The 23468-nt window shown below is 45.7% G+C and overlaps 1 protein-coding gene across 1 annotated transcript; it reads left to right on the top strand.

The window, feature by feature from the left end:
• Positions 1-6579: 6579 nt before the first annotated feature.
• On the top strand, positions 6580-22315 carry LOC135425239 (ficolin-1-like). The gene is made up of 9 exons (XM_064677358.1): positions 6580-6700; positions 7513-7626; positions 9345-9398; positions 10481-10516; positions 11176-11211; positions 19736-19863; positions 20267-20396; positions 20950-21084; positions 21963-22315. Exons 1-9 carry the CDS (start codon positions 6622-6624, stop codon positions 22208-22210), a joined length of 960 nt encoding a protein of 319 aa, XP_064533428.1. The 5' UTR covers positions 6580-6621; the 3' UTR covers positions 22211-22315.
• The last annotated feature ends 1153 nt before the right edge of the window (positions 22316-23468 follow it).

Here is a 23468-nt window from a genome sequence, read left to right as displayed (position 1 = left end):
ACCGGAACAGCCTGCAGGGAAACCCTGTGCCCTTGAGTGTTCCAAAGGCCTATGTTCCATCAGCACATGATACAAATAACAAATTAGCTTACAAAGGGCTCTAAGCCAAATAAGTAGTAACCAGGGAAACAGTGTTTGCGAAGGTTGATATAGGAACTATAGAAGGGTTTGCGTATGAAGAGAATTAGCAATATTGCAAGGAGCAACTGAAGATGAGAGTGCTGGTAGGAAATTTTGGGAGCTATAAGGAGAAGATTTTGTAGCTGAGGAGAGTATTTTGAGGAAGAATTGTAGTGATGCCATTAAAAATTGCAAGCTGCTGCTTGGAAGTTTCTATTCAGGTACTGCAAGGAGGTACTAGATGTTCCCACCACATTTCATAACACTAGGAAACAGCACAAAGCCAAGACAAGCCAGAGCATAGTTCCTGTGTAACTGCACTGTCCTTCAGACAAATGCAGACACTGCAATTCATTCATCCTGAATCCTTGCTCGAATCTTGTACCACTGAACTTAAGGATGCTCCCTATGAGACAAGCCGAGCAAGGAGCTTAAATCCTATAAAATAGAGGGGGCTGGTATCTCCAAAAGCTGGGTTTGCTCAGATAGCTGCAATTACCATTTTTTATTGAATACTGTGTTACTACTTCAGGCTGAATTTGAGCTGGAGTAAAGCAGATAGCCTTCCTTTGGACCTATTAGAGTGCACAAGGTTTGAGGGGTTAAATCTTGTAGAAGAAAATTGCTATTTTAGTTTCAGGCTCTTTGCAATCTTTCAGAAAAAAAATCTTTCTTTCAGAAAGAAAAGATAAAGCTTTCTCCAGCAAAAGAAATAGGGTTTTTTAATCCTAATTTTAAAGGAGAAATCCAGGTTTTCTAAATGGAAAGCACATCCTCTAGGTAGGAAGCAGCCTGTAGATTGTTGTACAAGCTCACACACTGGACTTTTGAGCCTGGAAGCAAATGAAAGCTACATCTTATTTAAGCCCCCAGTATCTGACAAAAGATGCTTTACTGGTGTTCCTCTGCTTAGCTGCAGCTCCTAGAGAGCACATATCTTATCTGCTGGTCTTGTATCCTGTTGTCAAGGGATGCTGCCATATACTTGTTTAGACAATTTAAGTTATTTTTGCTGCTGTAGACCACATCTGTTGGCCATTCCTGAGCTCTGTAGTAGAGCCAGAGAGCTGGAGAATGTCTAGTTAGGATTTTGTTTCCACCACCTGTCCCCAAGGTGAGGAATTCAGCAACGTGGTTGCTAAACAACAACAGCTTCCATAACAAGTAGAGGAACACCAAAACCTTATTCTATAACATTACTGCATGCAACAAACCTTGTCTTCAGTGTACTTCTCTCTGAAATCTAGAGAGGACATATGTCTTGCAGTTATCCTGGAAGTGAATAATTTTGGAATTTACACCAATATAAACCAATGAAGTGAACTACGGTAAGCAGTTCTAGAAATAGTTTGATTTTCTATTTCCTGGCAAGTCACTGCAAGGGTCACTATGCCTCTCCCAGAGCAGCAGTGAGCCATGCTGTAATGGATGAAGGAGACTATGTGAAGGAGACATTTGAATACTATGGGACATATTCTACACTCTTTTGTATTTCCTTTGGAATTATAATAACTGAAATGGATAGAAAGATTCAACAGTGAGCTCAGAACATTCTTGTAGTGGATGAGGCCTGCATGGGAAGAGCAGAAAGTCCTTTTAGAGGCCAGCCAAGAAAGTATGTCATATATTAAAGATATTATTTAACATTGTTTTTCTTAAGAAATGTTCAAGGCTATTGCTAATTAATACCTCGAGATGAACTGTTCCCTACTGAATGAAACCATCTTTGTGTTGGCCATTTTCTCCATGAATATGGCAACAGCCCATACACTAACAAAGATGACTGTTGTCCTTTCTTTGATCATTGCAAATAACCAAGGGGTGTAGATGGCACCCTTCTGGGAACCTTCAGACAGTAGCAATTTTTTCCAGAGTGACAGCTCATGGCTCTCACTCAGGCATGAAATTTATGAGGCTGGAAATGCTGTGTGCAGCAGGACAGCCTCCATAGTTTTCAAAAGAAGCAAACTCTTAGTTCAAGGCTCACCATCCTGATTTCTCTTGGCATGTTGAAGTCCCTTGATTTCAGAAATTACCGCTTCAGTGGGTGATTTAACATGATACTTTCACTCTTTCATGGATTTCAAGACCCTGTAAACCCAAAAACATTAACATCCATTTCATGGAAAGAAGGCGGGATTTTGTTTGTCCGTAATGGTTTTTTTTATTGCTTTTTCATGTATGCAAAAATATATTTAAAATATTTTTTTCCTAGATCATGTTTATACTTTGGTACATAGTATTTCTTTATGCAAAAATAATCCTCCTTCTCAAATAACCACAAATCTAACAGCATCCAGGTGGTTAGTGAATATGTAAAGGTCATGGATAGAACTGGGGGCTGGGAAAGGCATTAAAGCTGAAACAGAAACGTTCATTATGCTTTTATGTAACTGGAGGTTTGGTTGCTATTTCAGAGATAGTCATTCATTGCAATCAGTTGAATGGTTTGTCTTTGCTCTTTCTGTCAATAAATCAAAATGGATTTTTAATTCAGAATACAGACTGTTAAAACAAGGAAGGTAGCAGATTATGTACTTTTGCAGTTGTTTTTTTTAGGGGCTCCTTCTGCACAGAAAAGAAATGAGAAGGTGCTCTCTGCCTTCTAGAAGAAAGTCAGAAAGTAGTTGTGGAGAGCTGAACTCCAGGTCTCAGTTGGCAAAGGAGGCATCATTGTCTCTGTGCTGCTGTCTCAGCCTAAACTAAGCCCAGATTGAGGTATGATGGCAGTAAGATAGCAGGGGATCGGACAGGGATCATCAATCAAGGGACTTGTGAGTAGATTAAAAACTCGCATCTGAAGCTCAAAGCAGAGACTGGATGGACCCGGTTTGCTACATGCAGGGACTTTGGATGAGTTGGAGCTATGCTGAAGGAGAGGGAAATGCTATATTGGAAAGACAGGACTATGTGCAGATAGCTTGCTGGTAAAAATTTGTATTAGAGCTCAGGAACCTTACATATAAGAGGGAGAAACCCAGCAAATGGGGATCATAGGTGAGTGAGTCTGTGGTTGTGGAAAAATGTGTGTCTCGGTTCATGGCATGCCAGTGCGTGGGAGCTCGTGCTCCCAGGATGCTTCAGACCACGTATTACATACCACAATGCATCTGGGTGTTGCTCTTGATATGGGTGGGTAAGTTTGGAAAAGAAGGTGAGATTTACCTATTTTGAACTATCTTCTCTACATTGAAGCATTCCTGGGAAGCTGAATTTACATAACCACAGAATTTTTTGAAATTTATTTGTTTATGAAGTTCCCTAAAAACTGTGATACTGAGGAAAAAAAATAAAGAAGTTTTAGAAACACAACATCATGTTTTCAGAATCACATTTGTTCTCTGCTGGTGTTGCAAAATGTGGAATATGTCAAGATTATTTAAGTCAGGATGTTTTTGATCTTGGATCTTTCTATACTTTCAAGCCTAATCAGGAAGAAAGGAGACCTAATCAGTGGAACAGGCAGCATCCCTTAGTCAAGGACATCCTGGAACTCGCAAGCTTTAAGGATATAGTAAATCAAGATGAAATTAGGAAATCACTGTACCCAAAAATCGATGTATGGAAATGTGGGGAAGGAGCCTCTAGACACAGGCTGAAAGTGGGTGGTCTATGTTCGTGAATCACTGCACTGCATGGCTGCCAGTACTAAGAAATGCTACAGCCTGCACCAGCTATGGGAAAAGTTGGCTTTGTTCTGCCCAGCAGGAAGAGTCTGTGGGTCAAGAGCAGTGAAACCAGCAGCCTGAGCTCCTCACAGCCAGGAGCTTCCCTTGAAGCTGCCCTGGAATGCAGAGAGTGAAGCAATGCAACATATGAAACCCAAAGTGTGAGCTGGGCAACACTGCATTTCCGCTCCATGGCAAGAATAACTGCCTAGAAATTCAACCTATGCTCTTTTGGAGCTTCTGGGACTTGCAACAGATTTCGTGGTAAGGAAAAGGGAAATGAGCGGTAGGGTTCTTATCACCAAGGGGCTTTAGCACCCAAAGGTGATATATGTTCACAAAACGAAGAAGCAGAAAGGGATAAACAAGGGACATCTTTTGAAAAAAATTCTGCTATCTTAGCTTGGGCAAATGTCTCCACCACAGATACTGAGATTGGTTATGGGATGAAGAAATTCTATCTTGGAATTGTAAGTGTTCATCAAAGAAGAAAACCTGTAAAACTTCGTTATTCACACATAACATTTATAAGAGATATAAATAGGCCAAGCCAGAAGAACATCTTTCTTTTTTGCTTTGGATGTTAACCTATCCTTGCAGGCTGACACTACTCCTTTCCCAGCATGACAAGTCTTCAAAGCACAAGAAAGCTCCCCTTGAGTACCCGTAATGGTGCCAAATCTCATGCAAACTCTTATTTTACGTTCCTTAAAGTGAGGTTTGTCAGAGTTTACCTCCCACCTCCCAGTGCCCATCATCTATCCTTCTTGCAGCTTTAGGACTTGCATGACAATGTCCTGAGGTTACCATAGAGCAGAGGAATACAATGACTGGGGTTGGCTGCTTGTTTTTTCTGTAGTTACAGCTTTCACTCTCTATCCATCCTCCCTGCAAAACTCCAGCAATCTGGCGGAAGTGGAGACCTAGGACTCCACTAGAAACCAGGATTCCACCTACAATTTTGCATTAATCAGTGCTAAATCCCCTGTTAAACACAGTTATGATGCTCCCACATGAACTTTTTGAAGCTCTTTATGCCTTCTGATTTCCTAAGCTGATTTCTTAGGGATTTGTACATGAGTTCAATTCTGGGAATTTCATTCTTGGTACTTATGTCTGTAGAGGTGAACTGACTGGTCACAATGTTCAGAGGTGCTTCCCGTTCACCCGCTGTGCTTAGAATTCTTTTCTCATCCTCAAGTGACCCTCGAATTTCAAGGCTCATAGGGGGCATTTCCCAGGGCTCAAGAAAGAATGTAAATATACGAAAGAATTTCTGATGGTATAAATGATCAGCCCTCTGCAATCTTCACTGGGTGCTGGGATGAGAAAAAGCAATTAAGGACATATTGATCACTGGGCTAATTTCAAAATCTACCCTCGGGAGCCTGACCTACTTTGGACTAAGCTTTTTCATTGGCAGTTTCCTCTCTGCTTCCAAGTAAAAGTAGTTTCATCGACAAGGACAGTGCTGCTCTCTGAGATGAAAGTGGGGAGAAAATGGTGTTCCACAGGCTGGATGCACCCAGCTGTTACCACTGAATGCATCAGTGGTGAGCAGACACATCACAGCTGTCCCTATAACATACATCTCAGCCCAACCCAGAACTGGATCCTCCTGATGGAAAAAACTGGGTAAAGCTAGGCAAACCCATTCTTAAGGTGTTTTTTATTTTATTTTATTTTATTTTTTAATCGGGACAGATTTAGCCTCAAGCCCTTGAGAGACTGTAACAATGGGGTAATCTGTAAGGCCTTTGCTTTCATGGAATGATTTATCAAAGGGAACAGCTGAAGGCAAATGTTTTTGCCTCTAGATAGTTGGAACAAGGTATTGCAGCTTTTTCTATACACAGAGCAGAGGCACTGGGCATGAGAAAGCTTCTCAGTGCTAGGGGCTGGTTCTACTTCTCCTCCACCTGCCCCTTGGTCCATCCCAGATGGGCAGCACAGGCTGTACAGATGAGAAAAGAGAGGTGTACAAGTTCCCAGTCAGCCTAGAGTTGCTCTGCACAGATCTCTCCTTCCCTAGCACCTGCTAATCCATTTTCTCTTTCCTTCTGGAAGGCTTTCTTCTGAAGGAAGAAAGATGATGATCTAATTTCATCCCAGGAGCTGCATATGTAGCATATTGGACCTCTAGTAAAGCTGCCACAAATGAGCAGAGCACAGCAACAAGAAAGCAAACAAGAAATTCTGCTTGATAATAGAATGGAAAGGTGGGGGAAAAAAATCAAATATGCTCTGCCTACCTACCCTTGCCTGGATGCACAGAGTGTGAACTCCATGACACTCATGGTTCATGTATAAACAGAAGCCTCCATTTGAAGGGTTGGGAAGTGGTGCTGCACTGGTGGGCAGGCAGTGCTGCAGTGTGAGCCAGGCTCTGTACTTCTTTCTGCCACTGACCTGAGTTGACCTTGGGCTTTTTACTCCCAGTGACTCATTTTCTCCATCTACACAGTAAGTTCTGCTCTTCACAAAGGGTAGCAGGCAGGATGAGGAAGGATGTCTACACTTAGCTAAACCAGTTTTTGCTGTTTCATTTTCTCTAGAAACACAGTATGAAAAAGGAAAGCCATCTAGAATTTTAGCAGGGCAGAGGTGAGGCAGCAGGGGCAGCTGGGTAAGAATTTTCCAAACAGATTTGTGGAAAGTGGCTTATCAGGGAAACAGCTTCAGACCTAGCCAGGCCTCAGTGGGCAAGTGCAGAGGTGGAGCTTACACTGGAGCTCTTTGTTAGATATAAAAGGCTTAGATGGGTCAGTGCTGACAATGGTCCCTGGGAGGTGGCTGAGAGAAGCCGTGCAGAGAGCAGAGAGCAGTGCTGGCCATGGGGAGGGCAGCTCCAGCCCTCCTGGTACTGCTCAGTCTGACAACAACTATTTGTGATGCTGAGGACACCTGCTCGGGTGAGTAGAGCACAAATATTACTGCCACCCCACTTCTCCCCATAAGAGATGGACCTTGAGGGGGGGGAAGAGGCATGTGATTTTTTCCTTCTATGCTTTTTTAAATTCAACGGCAAGTGGGAGGAGGGGGAGGGAGAGGCTGAAATCTCAGCAGCCACTTAACAAAGCAACCTCCAATTAAAGATGTAACATCCTTCCCCAGTCACCAGCGGGATCGCTAGGAACAGGCTGTCCCTGTTGAGACTTTCCATCCTGGTTAAGGTTTTTTTCAGTAGTGCCTTGGCACAGTTACCAAAGGATGCAGAACAATACAGAGGATCGGTGGATGCCTGCTGGGTGCTAGGCACGCTGGAAGCCTGGGGATGCTGCTCAATGCAGTGTTCTGTCTGTATTCCTCATGAAGGCCATAGGGGCAATTTCAAACTGACCCGCCATCAGGAAGTTTAGAAGAACGCTTAACTGTCCACAGATCCATCAGTGTCACTTACTCCGTTGTTAATACCCCGTTGATGCAGGTTTTGTTATATTAAGCTGCAGTATATTTGTCAGGCAATGTCATATACATTTCATATATATCAGCCTCTTCTCCTACTGAACTCTCCTGAGGCAAGAGAGATTCAGAGTCTCACTCCTCTAATATGTGAGATCCTCAATGCCATTCATGCAACAGCTATTAATTCCCGCAACACCTCCAATTTTCCACAGTCATTGCTTTTGATTGAGTTGTTCCTCAACTTCAGAGTGTTTGGCTTCCTCTCCAAAATATTTCAGAACCCTAATAATCTCCACAAATACTGTCTTCATTTCCTCAGAGGTGAGAATAGTGGGACTGGGTGATGCTGACCGACTCGCCATTCTCCAAGGATGCCCAGGTATCCCAGGTGTGTCTGGCCCAAAAGGAGAACCAGGTCTCCCAGGAAAAAAAGGTGAGATCCCTGTCTTAGTTTAATGAGACTGAAAGTATTTTGCTAAGAAGGGCGAGTTATGAGGTAGACTAAACTCCTCTCTCTCAGCAATTGTAAATCCGAAATGAAGAGGCTCCAATCGAGGAAGTATGGAATAAAAAGAAAAGTAACAACCCTTTATTAAAGGATATATGTGTATTGGCAAAAGCAGCAAAAGAACACAAAAACAACTAAACAATAATCCTGTACCCAAAAGTCCCCTTCAAAAAAGGAAACAGTTTGATACTCCTCTGTCCTCAGCGCGATTCTAATCACCGTTGTCAGGAGCGCTTGTTGGATCCTGGAGGAGCAGAGCCTGCAGTGCTCAGTGTTGGCCAGCATGGGGCGCTGTTTGGCTCTGGCGGTCGCTGTGGGGGGGTCCCGGATCACGGAAGAAGCCAAAAAATGGAGATTTTTCTCCCTCACCAAGGATGGGAAGGGGAAAAGGGGAAAGAAGGGCAGTTTCCCTCCCACTAAACTCACGCTATCTGTAGCTGGCTGTGGCCAGGACTCCCCATTTTTCATCGATGAGCACAAACTCTCCAATGAATTCTGAGCAGATTCAGGCTGGAGACAGGGCAGCGCGCAGGCAAGCCGAGGCCGGAGAGCAGCCAGATGACCAGGTCGAGAGCAAGACGGCCTCGGAGTTTTTCACACACACACACACACACATGTCCTTGCCGTTAAGGCAGAAGAGTGAAGTGCCTCTTTCCAAAGAGAGGAGAGGAGAAGAAACTCCTTCCCCCCAACCTCCACCCCCCCCCTCCCCGCACACACCCCCCCAGCCTTAGAGAAAGCTATCAGACTCGAATGCAGGTCTGCCAGCTAGTTCTTTTGTACAGGCAATTAACCCTTCCCCCTCCCTCGTTCAACACCTTCTTTTACAGTGGGACAGGTGAAAGGAAAATTTCTGCTTGGATTTTTAGAACAAGTAAACCTATGACACCCCTAAAGCCAATGATGAGAACTGTGATATGGGACAGCATTTTTGCTTTAAGTAGGGGAAGTCCGATGAGGCTGCAGCAGTGGCAGCCTTCGCACTGGCTGCTGTTAGCAACTGGAGAATCAAATAGGAGTGGAAAACATCACCAAGTAGACATGTGCTGGTACACATGGAGTCACCTTTTTCTTCCCTGAGCCCTGTCACAAGTCTGAAAGTCATAAAGTGATCCTGGGGTGCGAAGTGTCATAATTCATTTGTTTCTTTGCAGCAAAATAATCCATTTATTCTCTGGGTCTGTATTGAACACTTTGGATGGGAGGGAGGCTATGATGCTCCTGCATGTTTTCGGGGGAATAGTTTGAGAACTGTACTGGTATCCTCTACCCCAGGAAGCAAGGGAGATGGAGTTCCCTCAGGATTTTCATAGCCAACTCATGGAGAAGGTGAATCACATCAGCAGAGGGAGCATATCCACCACAGCCAAATCCATGGACAGGCTCCACCATATAAAAAACTCATAGAAATTTTTGTGTGAACTGCAGATTAAGACTTAAACTGAAGTACCAGTGTAGTGAGGTTTCAGCAGAAGAAAAGGAGTAAGGTAAAAGAGTAAACTATGTTGCAAGTCTGAATGCAATTAACAAAACCCATCTCCCTTTCTTCTGTGAAAGCAAAGGCCCAGCTCTCCCGGATTTTGTGACCTCTCCCTTCTGGTCAGTCTGCAACGTGCACATAAAAAATGAGTCTTTCTTTGCAGGAGAAATGGGAGATCAGGGATTCCCCGGGAAAGCAGGACCACCTGGTGCAAAAGGTAACATATTCAGTTCTAATCCATAAATCTCCCCAAGCTCAGGACATGCATTGTGAGACTTGGTTGGCCATAGTCCAAGAAACAGCCCCGAAGTAGCATACACAAAGCCTGATTTTGGGGTATGGCTATTGCATGGAGTGAGCACTAAAAACAGTGTCCTTGAGTGGGACCACAGCACAGAGGAAGATACTACTCTTCTCAAAGTTCATACTGATCCTTAACAGACTCATAAAATCAGGCCTCTCCCCATTCCCCACTCCTACATTAACCTTCCTCCACCATAAAACAAACCTGCCCAAATACCCCACATCTCTGAGAACTTTGAAACTCACTGCAGAGCTTCATCTCAGAGGCCTGAAGCAGAGGTACGATGCTCAGTGCTTCCAGCATCCTCCAGGCTTGGAGTCAGTGTGCAATGCCCACTTGATCAGAAGGATGTGATCAAACCACCAGGAAACATCCATTACAGGGTGAGTTTTTCTTGTAATAGGATGAGCCCCTGAAAAGAGGAACATGTCTCTTGAGAAACTGGCTTTCACCACCCAGGTTGTGCTTAGGATCTTCATCAGGGGCTGTGTGCTACAAATATTGAAAAAGTACCTCTTCTATAGAAACGAGTACAAGGTAGCACCAGTGCACTGACTAGCAGGGAAAACGGCTTGCCCAAATGCACCAAAGACTTGAACTGAAACTCTAGTAGGAGATGGACAAACCTACTGAAAAAGCAGCTATTGCACAAAATCTCAGAAGTGGCTGACTATAAACAGAAACCCCGCACAAAAAGTCACTGAAGTGGAACTGTGAATCCCCCATACACTTCAGGAGGTGGCACACCAGTTCTCTCTTCCCTCTCTCCTGATCTTCCTGTTGTATCCGAGAGATACTGCTGATCAAGAGAACAGCTAGGCTGGCATGGCAGCAACACCTAGGACACTCCGTTGAGTACCATATCTTTGCACCTCTTGACAGGCTCTCTTGTACATTTGGGACATATGAAGGGGCTGGAGCAGCCATCTGGGGAGCCACAGTAATTCATTTACATTGCTCATATGTGATGAGCATTTCCCTCTTGTGTTTTGCAGGAACAGTTGGAGAGCCTGGCTTCCCAGGACTGAAAGGTAAATCATGCTGTGCTGAATTTAGCATGTGAGCTACTTTGTTAAACTTCCACCTTGTACTGTTCTGGAACAACACACCAGATGGGAGCAATTATAGAGAAATGGAAGTACCCCACTAGGGCTCTTTGGTGACAGCTGTGCCCCATCATAGGCTCAGCCCTGGCCCAGGTGCTGTGGACAACACTCCTCCCAAACCAGCTGTCAGCAACAAGTGCTGCCCTCAGCTCCAGCACCTGGTGCTGCTACCTGCCACCATCAGCTTGTGTACCACCCAGCAGCCACCCCATGTACTCTTGGGCAACCTGCAGAGCTGCTTCCAGTGTCTGAGGGTGCTGGGTGTCATTGGGGTAGTTTCAGGGGTCTATGACTTGAGTTCCCACATGCCCCCCTGTGCTCTCCTGAGTCTGTGCAGATGGGCAGGTGGGTCTCCTCTGGTGGGCCTGGGAGCAGCCAGGGCAGAGCTTATATTTATTTAATCCTCCTGCCTGGTTTCTTCATGCCTTTCTCCATGCTTAGCACAGATGAGCCAAACACTTTCCCTAATATCACAGCTCTCCAGTGCAGCTAGATTTGTCTAAGCAAATGATGCCAACTGCTGGGGGAGGGGAGTGCTGAGTGTGGAAGTTGAAGAAAAATTGGTGGTGTTGTTTGTCCAACAGGAACAAAAGGAGAGCCTGGATTTCCAGAAATATGGGGTGAGTTTCTTCCTAGGTCTTCATGCCACTATCAGCTTTGCAGAGTGGACGTTGGTGGACTACTTACACCAGAAATCATGACAGGACAGGAATAAGAAAAAATTCAGAGTGACATTAAAGGGCAGAGTAAGAAAATATCACAGTTAACCCATTTGCTTCTCACAGGTACATGCAGCTTCTGTGGGTCTATTTTGTACTCCAGCCTGGCCAGGAAAGTCATGTCCTCTGAGCACTACTTGGGTCTCCTGTCCTCTGTGTGGGAGAGATAGACCTGGAGGAGGCCTATCTGAGTTTCTTGGAGCTTCAGTGTCCTGGTTTCCAAGACGAAATCATTAGAAAGAGCTGTATGGACATGCAGCTACTTAAAAGGCAGTTATAACCCTCCACTTGCTGGAGTGGAAAGTTTCCGTAGTGATCAGATTAACCTAATTATTGGGAAAAAAAAGGGAAAAAGAAAACAAAGAAGCTTCATTTGGCCCATCTGACTCCATGAGCTAAAAGCAGAGCTACAACCTGCTCTGGCTAAAATTGGGTGTTGCGTGGCCACAGACACATGCAGGGGCTCAGGCAGATCAGAGCTGCTGTAACACCTGAGGGACTGGGATGCCACTGAACAGCCCCTTGCTGCCCCAGGCACCTATGGCTTAGTAATGTAAAAAATAAGCACGCGACCCAGCTGCATGGATTTCCAACAACCAAATCCGTTTATTAGAAGAAAACAGCACCTTTTATACCTTTGGATGACACGTGATTCACCTAGCCAACCACCATGGGAGTCACACTGCCCATGTGTGTCAGAGTATACTTTGGAAACTACCAATCCCAGGATGCATCACCCAGCATCCCTGAAACGTTTCCTACATCTCCCCTGACTTTAATATTTAAGGTGAATCATAGAACAGTGCAAATAATAGAACAGTACATTTTTAAAAAAATGTAAAAATGTAAAACCTTTAACAATTACCATAGTATCACAGTGACCCAGCTCACTGCTTACTTTGGTTCTTCAACAAACTTATTTATTAGAATTTTTCTCTTTAACCTTTTGAACCTGTTTAATATGAACATGAACTGTTATTTTCCTAAGAGGTATAATACAACTGGGAAAAACAACAACTTTATTGATCTGAGGGTTTTGGCATTACCGGGTAGTACTTATGTAACCTTTATTTATCTCAGGGTTTATGTAGAAAAGGGAAAACTCAACTCTATTTCAACAACAGCGTAAACGTCATGAATTGAATTCTTCTAGCGTGACCGCGTGGCTGAGGTAACATTACCTTTTTAAGGCTTAGTGTTTAAAGTGCTTATAAATTCACACAACTCTCATTCACTCACACACACCCACACTGGTGGCCACTGCACCCATTCCTCACATGCACATCCATGGCTTTTAGCAAAACTGTATTTTGCCACATTAGTCATTTTCACAGTTACCAGTAGTAAACACCAAATGGTAAACATCAACTATCAAATGGTAAACATCAGCTGTGCATCTCTATCTGCAGTTTCTCAACTCTGTATTACTCTGGTTCTTGCTGCTGCTGTAAGGGTGTACCTATGTAGGGTCTGACACACCTGGAGGGAATCCATTTTAGTTCTTTACCTATAGATATACAAACATATCCCCTTCCCCACGTCACGAGGTCCACCAGTCCCATACATTGCCCTGAGATTAAATCTTTTATCATGACCAGTGGTTTGGGAGAGGAGAATGCCTGAGGTCTGTGTTGTCTCTCATACCTGCTTTTCTCAGCACTGTCACAATTTAAAAAATTTATGACATATGCTGCTTTCCACAGCATCCACACTCCTGTGGGCTACAGATAGACTCCCCTTTTCTTTTGTCTTTTTAGCATGTCCTTTAGAGTACGGTGCGCTCTCTCTACCATGGTCTGTCCCATGGGTGAATGCGGTATGCCTGTGGGGTGAGAGATCTCCCAGTCTGTCAGGAAAGTTTTGACTTTTGCTGAAGTGTATGCCTTTCTGGGGTCCCTAGCATTGCAAAGCAGCTAAGCCAGTGCCTTATTATGTCCCTTGCCTTTTCCCTAGTGTGTGCGGTGGCAGTTATGTATTTGGAGTGCGTGTCAACTGTAACGTGAACGTATTTCAGCCGACCAAACTCTGGTATGCGTGTAACATCTGTCTGCCATACCTCATTAGCTATTAGTCCCCTGGGGTTAACTCCTTCCTGGGATGGCATTGGAGTTATTTGCTGGCAGTCTGGACATGACATAACTATGTCTCGAGCCTGATTGATGGTAATTTGAAATTGTCTCTTCAGAGAACGTGCATTCTGGTGGAAAAAGGAATGAGACAATTTAGCCTCCTCAAACGTTCTAGGCACTGTTATGAACATAGCTGCTGCATCTGCCCTTTGGTTCCCTTCTCCTACGGGCTCCGGCATTTCCGTGTGTGATCTAACATGCATTATGTAAAAATCAAACCTTCTGTGATTGACAAGAACCCATACAGCATGTATTTCAACAAGTAAATGTGGGTTTGCAACATCCCGAAGGAAGGAAGCCTTGAGATGTGAAACCAAACCTGCTGCATAACAAGAGTCATTAACAATATTAATAGGTTGATCTGAAAAGAGTTCAAAGACAATGCAAATAGCTGCAAGTTCTAGGACCTGTACAGAACCATGGTTTATGGTCTGTACCTCCTGTTCCCACTGTCCTGTAGCAGGGTGTACCCATGTCACTGCAGCTTTTTTCGATTGTCCTGATGCGTCAGTAAAGACCATGAGGCCTTTTAACTGGCTGGTGTTGGCATCTGGTTGTGACTTTTAAGGGTAAGTTGCCTATTTCTGCCCAAAGCCTGTGTTTAGGGTAGTGAATGGAAATGTCACCATCATAGCCTGCCAAGGCAGCCTGAAATCCAGTGTCTTCAGCCAGCAGCCAGTCGAGGCTGTCCTTCATCACCAGGATGTAGATGATCGATGGATCCTATCCGTCCAGCTCCTGTAGCCATCCTCTGCCTTTAATGACAACCTTGACAAACATTTTGTTAGGTGTCCACACAGTTTTAGGCGGTGAATAGGGCAGAAACAGCCACTCCAGGATCCTCAGTGGATCCAGTTCAGTTTGGTCCCACTGAAACAAAACTGCAAATGGCTGGAACCTGTTAGGAACAAGGGCAAGGCAGATTTGAAGTTCAGGATTTCTCCTTCTGCCTTGTCTGCTCTCGACTGCCTTAGAACGTCTTTAACGCCTGCTTTGCCTCCATAGTCAGAGATTGACTAGATGTCAAGTCTGGGTTGCCTTTCAGCAGTTAAAACAGGGGGTGCAGCTCCTCTGTGGTCAAGCCTAAAATAGGCCTTAGCCAGTTGATGGCTCCTGAAAGTTTCTGCAATTCGTTTAAGGTTAAAGTGTCCTTTACCTTAATCTGAATTGGCTGGGACGAGATCTCCTGCTGTGTGATCCTCCATCCAAAGTAGGTCCAGGGCTGAGATCGCTGGATCTTCTCTGGAGCGACCTGCAACCCTGCTTCTCAGACAGCATTAGTCAGAGCAGTAATAACAGTCTGTAACTCAGTTTCTTTGGCCATGGTGACCAAGATATCGTCCACGTAGTGGTAAATGATTGCTGAGGGGTAAAGCCTTCTGATAGGGTAGATAGCCTTTGCCACAACAGTCTGATATATCGTCGGGCTGTTTCTCATCCCCTAATGCAAAACAACCCAGTGGTATCTCTGCATTGGCTGTGTGTGGTTTAGAGCAGGGATGGAGAAAGCAAATCGTGGCACATCGTTGGGGTGTAGAAAAACAGTGAAGAAACAGTCTTTTAAATCGATTACCACTACCGACCATCCTGCTGGAAGCATAGCAGGTGAAGGAAGCCCTAGCTGCAATGCCCCCATAGGTTCTATCACTGAGTTGACTGCTCTTAGGTCATGCAGCATCCTCTACTTGCCACTTTTCTTGGGTATGCAGAACACCGGAGTGTTCTACGGATTGGAGGTTGGCACTATATGTCCTGCAACGAGTTGCTCTTGAACTAGTTCTCTTAAGTGATCGACCAATATAGAGTCATTAGTTTTCCATGTCAGCTTAATCTGTCCTTGGAATGGCTGGTCAATGGCCCTCATTGAAAAATCTGAGCATCTCCATGACAGCGCCAAACTGTCCCAGTACATCACATCCCCATAATGTGCATGGAATAGGAGCAACAAAAGGAGCTACTTTGGCAACTTGTCCCTCTGGCCCCAGCACTGTGTGTAATTGAGCACTCTGCCTAGGCCTTTGCGTGCCTCCAACCCCCTGGATAGTCGAAGCAAGACAAACAGTAGGCCATTCAGCTGGCCAGTCAGTGTCCTTAATGATTGTAATGTCTGCTCCTGTGTCCACCAGGCCTTTGAATCTGTGTCTGTCTATCTGACACGTCATCATCAGCTGTGCTGCAGAAATGGTCCTTGCCCAGAATATTTGAGGCTTGCCTGTGCTCTCGAAAGCCCCTGAGCCCCCTTCCCCCTCCCCAGCCGGTGACACGCTGTAAAAGGGGATTAACTGGGCAAGCCTTTGTCCCTCAGGTATGTAAAAGGGAGGCACTGGAGTCCATGCCATTATTTGTATCTCGCTGTGAGAGTCTGAGCCAATCACTCCGGGTAAGAAAAACAAGCCCATCCTGGTGGTTGATGACCATCCTATTAGAAGGGCATGGACTCCTGGTCTTAAAGGGCCCCAGGGATTAACACTACGGCAGTAGATGTTATAGTTACTGGCTCTCTGGAGGCCAGGTCCAACCCAGCACTACCTGAGGTGGCGGTGAGCAGATCAGTAACCTGTTTTCTTGAGCCATATTTATTTGTTGAACCAGGGCGTGCGGTCTCACGCCCCGTCTCCAGTTTCCCTGCTGGGAAGGGTTTTTTGTCCCCCATTTCCCATGCTGACATTTTTGGCATACTGTTGAGGGAGGTTTCTTGGGGCAGTCCTTTTGAAAATGATCAGCAGCGCCACATCTGTAGCAGCTGCCTCTCCCTCTTGTCCCATCCTGCAATCTTAGCAGGGCACTTAAGGCTGTTGCTAGAGAAGCAGTATGATGTTCAACAGATCCGCCACCCTGGCATGCTCGAACCATCTCGGCGATGGTGCAGCTTTCCCTTTTAGGGATAGTCTGCAGAGCTCGCTTGCAGTCCGGGTTCGAGTTCTCATATGCCAGCTGCCTAAAAAGCATCTCTCTAGCTTCTTCATGTTCTATTTGCCTGTTTAAAGCTGCCTGCAGCTGAGCGAGGAACTGAGAAAAAGATTCAGTTGATCCCTGCAGGACCTTTCTGAAGGACAGGTGGCTGTCTCTGTCCATGCTAGGGAGCTTTCTTATCGCCCTCAAAGCCAGTTTTGCGATCACCTCATATATCTGCTGGAGGTAGCCTACTTGTGAATTTGCTGCCGCATACTCCCCCTCTCCTGCCAAATGACTACAAGTCATGCCTGCTTGTGAACCTCCTGGGTCATTTGCATATGCTGAGCAATTCTCCCTATAGTCAGTTAACCAGACACTGTACTGAGTGGTAGTTAAAACCATTTTCAACAGTGTCTTCCAATCATGTGGGGTAAATACGTAAGTGGTACTCAGTGTCTCCAGATATGAAAATGTGTGAGACAAGGAAACACCAGTCTCTTTAACTAACTGTCTCAGTTCCTTTGTCACCTCATAGGGCAAGCTTTGGAACTGAGGGTTTTGGCACGGCCGGTATATAACTGGGCATGCTTTAATAACCTGCCAGTCTCCCATCCGCATTGCCTCCTCGTGGCATCTTTCCCACTGGTTAACTGACACCCCCACGCCTGCCCTCTCACCCTCGCCCGGAGGAACCACCTCCAGTTCCTCCTCTCCATCTTCTGATGCCTCACTATCCGTGACTCCGATATACTCGGCTCCCTGTGGTGCATGGCAGAAGATGGCGGGGAAGCACCTCCCCTGTTGTGCATGTGGTAGGGACAAGATGGCTGCAGGGCCGGAAGAAACGACTCAAGTTCTGGTCCATTTCCCACGCAGGATGGTTGCGCCCATGTCACATTTCTTGGAGCACGCAGACGTGAGTCATCAGCGACACGGGGGGGTAAGCTTCCTGGGTGCCCCTCCCCCACGCCATGGCGGGAACCTACACTTCACCCCTGTATACTGGATTCACAAACTAAAATTCCCATCCTATCTCCGCAGCTCACACATGCACCAAAACCGGGACCTTCACCATAACTTACATGGCGTTCCCCCCGTTCCTCCCCACGCAAATCCCAACCCGAGTCCATTGTTAGATCCTCTCGGGTCACACGTGGTGCCCCCCCACCGTCGTGTCTGTTCCTGAGTTGTGGGGAATGGCTGCGGCTAGCAGCCTGGCTGGGGGGTGCTGGAAAATATGTGTTAGCGTCTCTGGGGGGGCTCTGTCTTCTTTGAGCGATCCGCAAAGTGTCCATAACTTGTGTCCAGGTAGGAAGGCACTTAGAGGCTTCTACATCACCTGCCCCTCTATATCACTCTGTCCCTCATGGATCTGCCGATCCTTTGCCAGGTGGTTATATTTAAAGCTTCTACAAGCAGCAGTCCTGGTGCAATGAATTTTATCCATTGCAAGAGATCTGTTATTTCTGCGCATGTGATCTCAATAGGACATTGTCTTAGCAAGAGACACAAGGCTTCTGTATCCCTTTCTATGTCCCGGGAAACCAAATTCCTCATGCTTTTTTACCTTTTCTCTTACTGCTTTCGTCTCACATGCATTTTCTCGACGCTTGCTTTTTTCACCAATTCGGTTCGGCTTTCAGTCTCGCCGCTTCTCGGCTTTTCACTGCCTCGGCTTTCGGTGGTTTCATTTCTCGCTGCTTCTCTCGGCTCACGTTCACTGCTGCTTTCTCGGCTTTTCTTCTCCGCATCCTCTCGGCTTTTTGTTCTCCGCCACTCTTCTCCTGGCACGTGCACTTTCAATTTTTTTGAGCTCGGTTCAGTTTTGCGTCCTTCAGCCATGTTCTGCACTGAAGTCTTGACACTTTTAAAGACGTCTGGTTTTTTTTTCTTGGTATGTGTCCCTGAGCCCTAAAATGAGCTAGTGGCAAACACATTCACAATTTTCCTTGCTGCAAGGCAGTCTATGTTTCCCTGTTACAGGGAGAAGCCGTCACATTTAGGGCGCCATGTATGGCTTATTAATGTAATAAATAAGCACGCGACCCAGTTGCATGGATTTCCAACAACCAAATCCGTTTATTAGAAGAAAACAGCACCTTTTATACCTTTGGATGACACGTGATTCGCCTAGCCAACCACCATGGGACTCACACTGCCTATGTGTGTCAGAGTATACTTTGGAAACTACCAATCCCAGGATGCATCACCCAGCATCCCTGAAACGTTTCCTACAGGCACTCCTATGCCCTTTTCTGTTTACTGGGCATGTAAAACATTTGACTAATAAGGAAAAGGCCAAGTCCAGGACCAGACCTCCATTAGGATGGACACACATGCCCACAAGACAGCCTGGTACAGCTGTGCATCCATGCATCAGACAGCACACTGGGTCACCTGCACCACCAGCACCACCATCTGAGATCATCTCCCAAAACTTTCCCTATGACAGACACAGATGCAGCTGTAGGCTGGGTTGTCTGATAGGGACCATTCCAGTCACTTGTGAATCTGAGATTCTGTTAGCAGGTATGGTTTGGGCTAGGAAAAAAATTATGCATAATATGTACATATATGTATACATATATATTTTATATGTTCAGAAGTGTTTTCTGTCTTGGGGAAACCTCAGTGTAGCCCTTCAGTACTTAAAAGGTGCTTATAAAAATGCTGGAGAGTGACTTTTTACATGGGCATTGACAGGACAAGGGGAAATGATTTAAAATTAAAAGAGGAGAGATTCAGATTAGATATTAGGAGGAAATTCTTCACTCAAAACTATTTGAGTAGGGTGGTGAGGCACTAGCACAGGTTGCCCAAAGAAGCAGTGGCTGCCCCCTCCCTGGAAGTGTTCAAGGCCAGGCTGGATTGAGTTTGGAACAACCTGGTTTAGTGGAAGGTATCCCTGCCCATGGCATGGGGGTGGAACAAAATGACCTTTAGGTTCCTTCCAATCCAAAACAGTCTGTGATTCTATGATTCAATCCACAGAGGGTGATCTGAACGCTGTTCACCGCTGCATCCCAGGGAGCTGTTTCTCTACATCACTACTCCTTTCCTGACAACTCCACACACATTCTCTGTGTCCTCCAAACATTTTGGAGTCTGGACAAATTCCTTCTCACAGCAGCTCCATCACCCAGACCCCTAAGAGAGTCATTGTGAATGAGAGAACTCTGAGCACCTTAGACAATCTCTTGGAAGGTGCCCATCTCCTTTGCAATATATGGACTCAGAAATCATGGCAGGGTTTAGTTCCCAGCAGCCGCATGCCAGGGTCCTGCAGTGTTAAGAGCTAGCTGAGTGCTGAAGGGCTCCAAGCCTCGAGGTTGGTGTGCTCCCTGGATGCAGTGAGCACATTATAACTCCTTCCACTTGATCTCTTTCTCTGATTTGCACAGAACCCAGGAATTGCAAAGAACTGTTGGGCAAAGGGAAGATCTTGAGTGGCTGGTACACCATCTACCCCCAAGGCTGCAATGCCACAGCTGTCTTCTGCGACATGGACACAGATGGTGGGGGATGGATTGTGAGTAGGATGAGAGAGGGAGGCTTTTATGTTGATATAGTGATTTTTGTTAAGGCTGCAAAGGGTGGCTTCAAAATAGAAACAAATGGGAGGAAAACACAGACTGAGCAGACAGCTAAGGTTCGCATCAGCAAGCCAGTGTGTCCCTGCGTGGATGCAGGAGAATCTCCCAGGAGTTGTCTCTGGGAGCAGACCAAGGGCCACTCCCTGCTTAAATCAGCAAATCATTTCCTCCTCATTTCCAAGGGCAGATGGAGAACATCCTTTATTGAGGGACTCCTGCGAGGTTTGCTCCCCAGAGACCCACAGGAGTGTCCTGATGCAGGGGGCTGTGTACCTCAAGTGCTGTGGATGCTTTGGGTGAGGGATGGGCTGGTGTGGCTGAGGGTCTCCTTTCCTGTAGGTTTTCCAGAGGCGCTGGGATGGGTCAGTGAAATTCTTACGAGACTGGGGTTCATACAAACGAGGCTTTGGCAATCAGCTGACAGAGTTCTGGATGGGGAATGACAACATCCACTTCCTCACCTCGCTGGGTAAGGTCTGCCTCTGTCCCGGGCTGGGGCCATGAGAGTCCAACACCTGTACCACATTGGATCATTAAAGACCTCTGAGCTTCTTGCATCCATTTGATGCCCCCCACTGTTAATTCCAAAGGGGATGTAGGTTCTTGCAGACCATTACATACAGGAAATTGTATTCTTAAAAACAAACAAACAAACAAGTATTCAAGAAAGAGAATGAGCTGGCTGCATGATCTATCCTGGAGACAGGCCAAAACATTTTCCTACTGAAACTGGTTATATTGGCATCATATTGTCCACACAAGGCTTTGAAGTCTGTATGCAGGAGTCCTGGGCATGTAGCTTTCAGTGTTCATGACCACTCACCATCATATCTGAAAAGGTGCTTCCCAAGAAAACCATCATATGTAGAGGAGGTTCTGTGGGAATATTAAATAAAACATAATTTCTCAAGTAGTGGAAGCTCCTCTCAAGATAGCTCATGGCTCATTAAAACCCCCACCCTGACATCCAGGGATGTATCCACCATAAGCTCTGCACCACTGCCGTCAACCTTCTCTTCTAGGACCCTGTGAACTCCGAGTTGACCTGAGAGACTTTGAGAACAACTACTATTTTGCCAAGTACGCTTCGTTCAGAGTTTTGGGAGAGTCTGAGAAATACAGACTAGTTCTAGGGGACTTCCTTGGTGGAAATGCCGGTAAGTTTGAAGCAGCTCTCTGGGAAAGTCTGTTTTACTAGAGCATTTCAGAAGTGCTCGGCATCTATAATGCAGAGCTGTATCGTGCAAACTCCTTGTATCAGCTACATTTTAAAACAGTTTTTTAAAACTGGCCATGGTACCTCTAGTGCATGACCTCTAGGTGCAGGGAAAGAAAGAGACACCCATCACAGAAATGTGACCCAGAGCATTACCTACAAGCCCAGCCACATGGTTTAACAGAAAGTGTGGAGCCTGGTTCTGAGCAGCACCCAATCCAATTAACCTTCCCAACAGCTCTGTAGCAGCCAGGCCAAGTTCTGCTTTTGATTACTTTGGCAGGAAATATTTGACCACAAAGTTTGGCATTTCCAGGGCTGGGGTGCTGTTCAGCTGTTGCAGCAACAGCACTGCATCCTCTTAATACCTGATGTTTTGCTTTTCTTTAAAAAGCAACCAAATTCTCTTCAAAATTCAATATCCCTCACAAAAGAATGAGTGAAATCAACACCCGAGAGACCAGTGCATTTATGTGGCTTTTTACACTGCAATTCTGTCTAGTATTTCAGACACCAGTGTGTCTGCAGAGAACCTGAACAGTGCAAGAGAAGCGACACCTATGTACATGCGAGGAGAATCTGACCCATTTGATTCACAGGCATAGACAAATTGTCCATGCGTTTTGGCAGAGCTCAGGATACTTCTTTTGTCCAGAACCAAGGAAGAAACCTGGGCAACTGGGGCAAGATTACAGTGGGATTTAAAAAATTTGCCTTGCACCCAGCAAGGGCCACTGGTGCCCAGCAAGGTTGCACAGGCACATCAAGGTCCTGTTTGTGATCCTTACTGCAGTAACTGTGAATGTGTGCTCTCTGCAGGAGACTCTTTATCATACCACAGGGACATGCCATTTTCAACAACAGATCAGGACAATGACATGAGCTCCTTTAACTGTGCCACAGAATACAAAGGAGCGTGGTGGTACAATGACTGTCATTACTCAAACCTGAATGGGATGTACTGGATGGGTGTGCATGGGAGCTACGCTGATGGTATCAACTGGAAGACGGGCAAAGAATACCACTACTCCTACAAGCGAACAGAAATGAAATTCAGGCCAGTCTAATATGGTGAGAGGGTACCTGACTAGCACCAAGAGGTGCCACTCACCAGCCAAGAGAAGACAGAAAACATAAAGTTGGAGGACAAAAATAGACCAGAAAGGATATTATAGGTTGTGTCTTCTATGTAGAACAGACTTTTTGAGGCCAGAAGAGATCAGTACTTTTTTGAGCTCCCATAAGCACCAGACTCTCACCCTGACTACCTCCAGCAGCCGCACTGATGTTGAGCTCAAGTGTCTTTTTCTGAAAAGTGCTTTACTTTGATTTAAAGACCAAGTGATGGGTGAGGCCAATGCATCTGAGTAAAGCTCTCTGATATTATTACCCTAAATGTAATTACTGGTAATTTTCAGTCTAATCCATGTATATGAAGCCTCCAATATTCTTGCAGCTTCTTTCTGTTGGACCCAAGACTCATCTGAAAGGGACTGAATTCCTGACCCGCCCCCTCTTCCTGCAGGCTGTGATGGAGTCATGATGTAGAACAGCATGGAAAGGACTGAGGGTCCAGCACAGGGCTGTCAGCATCACCCCTTCCCTCCTTCCCTCCTCAAATGCTCCAAAGCCTCATGTGGGACCCCAGTTGCTGGAACCACAGCAGAGTTGCTCAGCACTTCCCACCACAACACAGCTGCAGTTGGCCCAAAGGCCAGTTTCAGCCACTCCACCAGGGCAGGTTTCTTGATCTCATTTGCCCCTACAGACCAATAACTCTATGCAAAAGTCTGTGTGGTACCAAGACACTACAGCAGGTTTTTCCATTTCACCACTTCTCTCCCCCACAAGAGCTCCATTTTAGTTTTCTCCCGCTATCAGTCTGATTGGCATACCCTCAGCAGGAGCAAGGTCCCACATCATCCAGCTGTATCTCATTCATCAGCTTCTGATACTGTCGTCCAGGAGTAGCTTCTCAGAGAGGCCCAGGGTGCTGCCACGACAGCTCTAGAGATCCACAGACTCCTCTGCAGAGAGGTACAAGCAGGTGCTTACAGCCTGGTCTTTAACCTAGCTAAAAGTGCTAAATCCCCTCTCTTTGCTATCCTCTAGCTTCTCTTTTTACTACACAGAAACTGTCAACATTTTAATTTTGTTTGTGAAGGACACTGGTGTCTGAGGGATTAAGAGAACACCAAGAGCAGTTTACCCAAACTCTATGGGAATATCTATTTGATATTCCCATACCACAATATGACTCCATAGAGGAAATATTCAGGTATGACAAGCCATCAGCAGTGCTAGGTGAGGATCTTGCTGCAGAGT

This window comes from Pseudopipra pipra, chromosome 20, assembly GCF_036250125.1.
Source record: "Pseudopipra pipra isolate bDixPip1 chromosome 20, bDixPip1.hap1, whole genome shotgun sequence".
Lineage (NCBI taxonomy): Eukaryota > Metazoa > Chordata > Aves > Passeriformes > Pipridae > Pseudopipra > Pseudopipra pipra.
This window is presented reverse-complemented; position numbering and strand designations above follow the sequence as displayed.

Excerpts from the sequence above, each read along its gene's own strand:
- LOC135425239 (XM_064677358.1), top strand. The coding sequence starts at position 6,622 with ATGGGGAGGGCAGCTCCAGCCCTCCTGGTACTGCTCAGTCTGACAACA. Across the intron at positions 6,701-7,512 it reads TGCTGAGGACACCTGCTCGG|AGGTGAGAATAGTGGGACTG; the intron begins GTGAGTAGAGCA and ends TCATTTCCTCAG. Across the intron at positions 11,212-19,735 it reads TGGATTTCCAGAAATATGGG|AACCCAGGAATTGCAAAGAA; the intron begins GTGAGTTTCTTC and ends TGATTTGCACAG.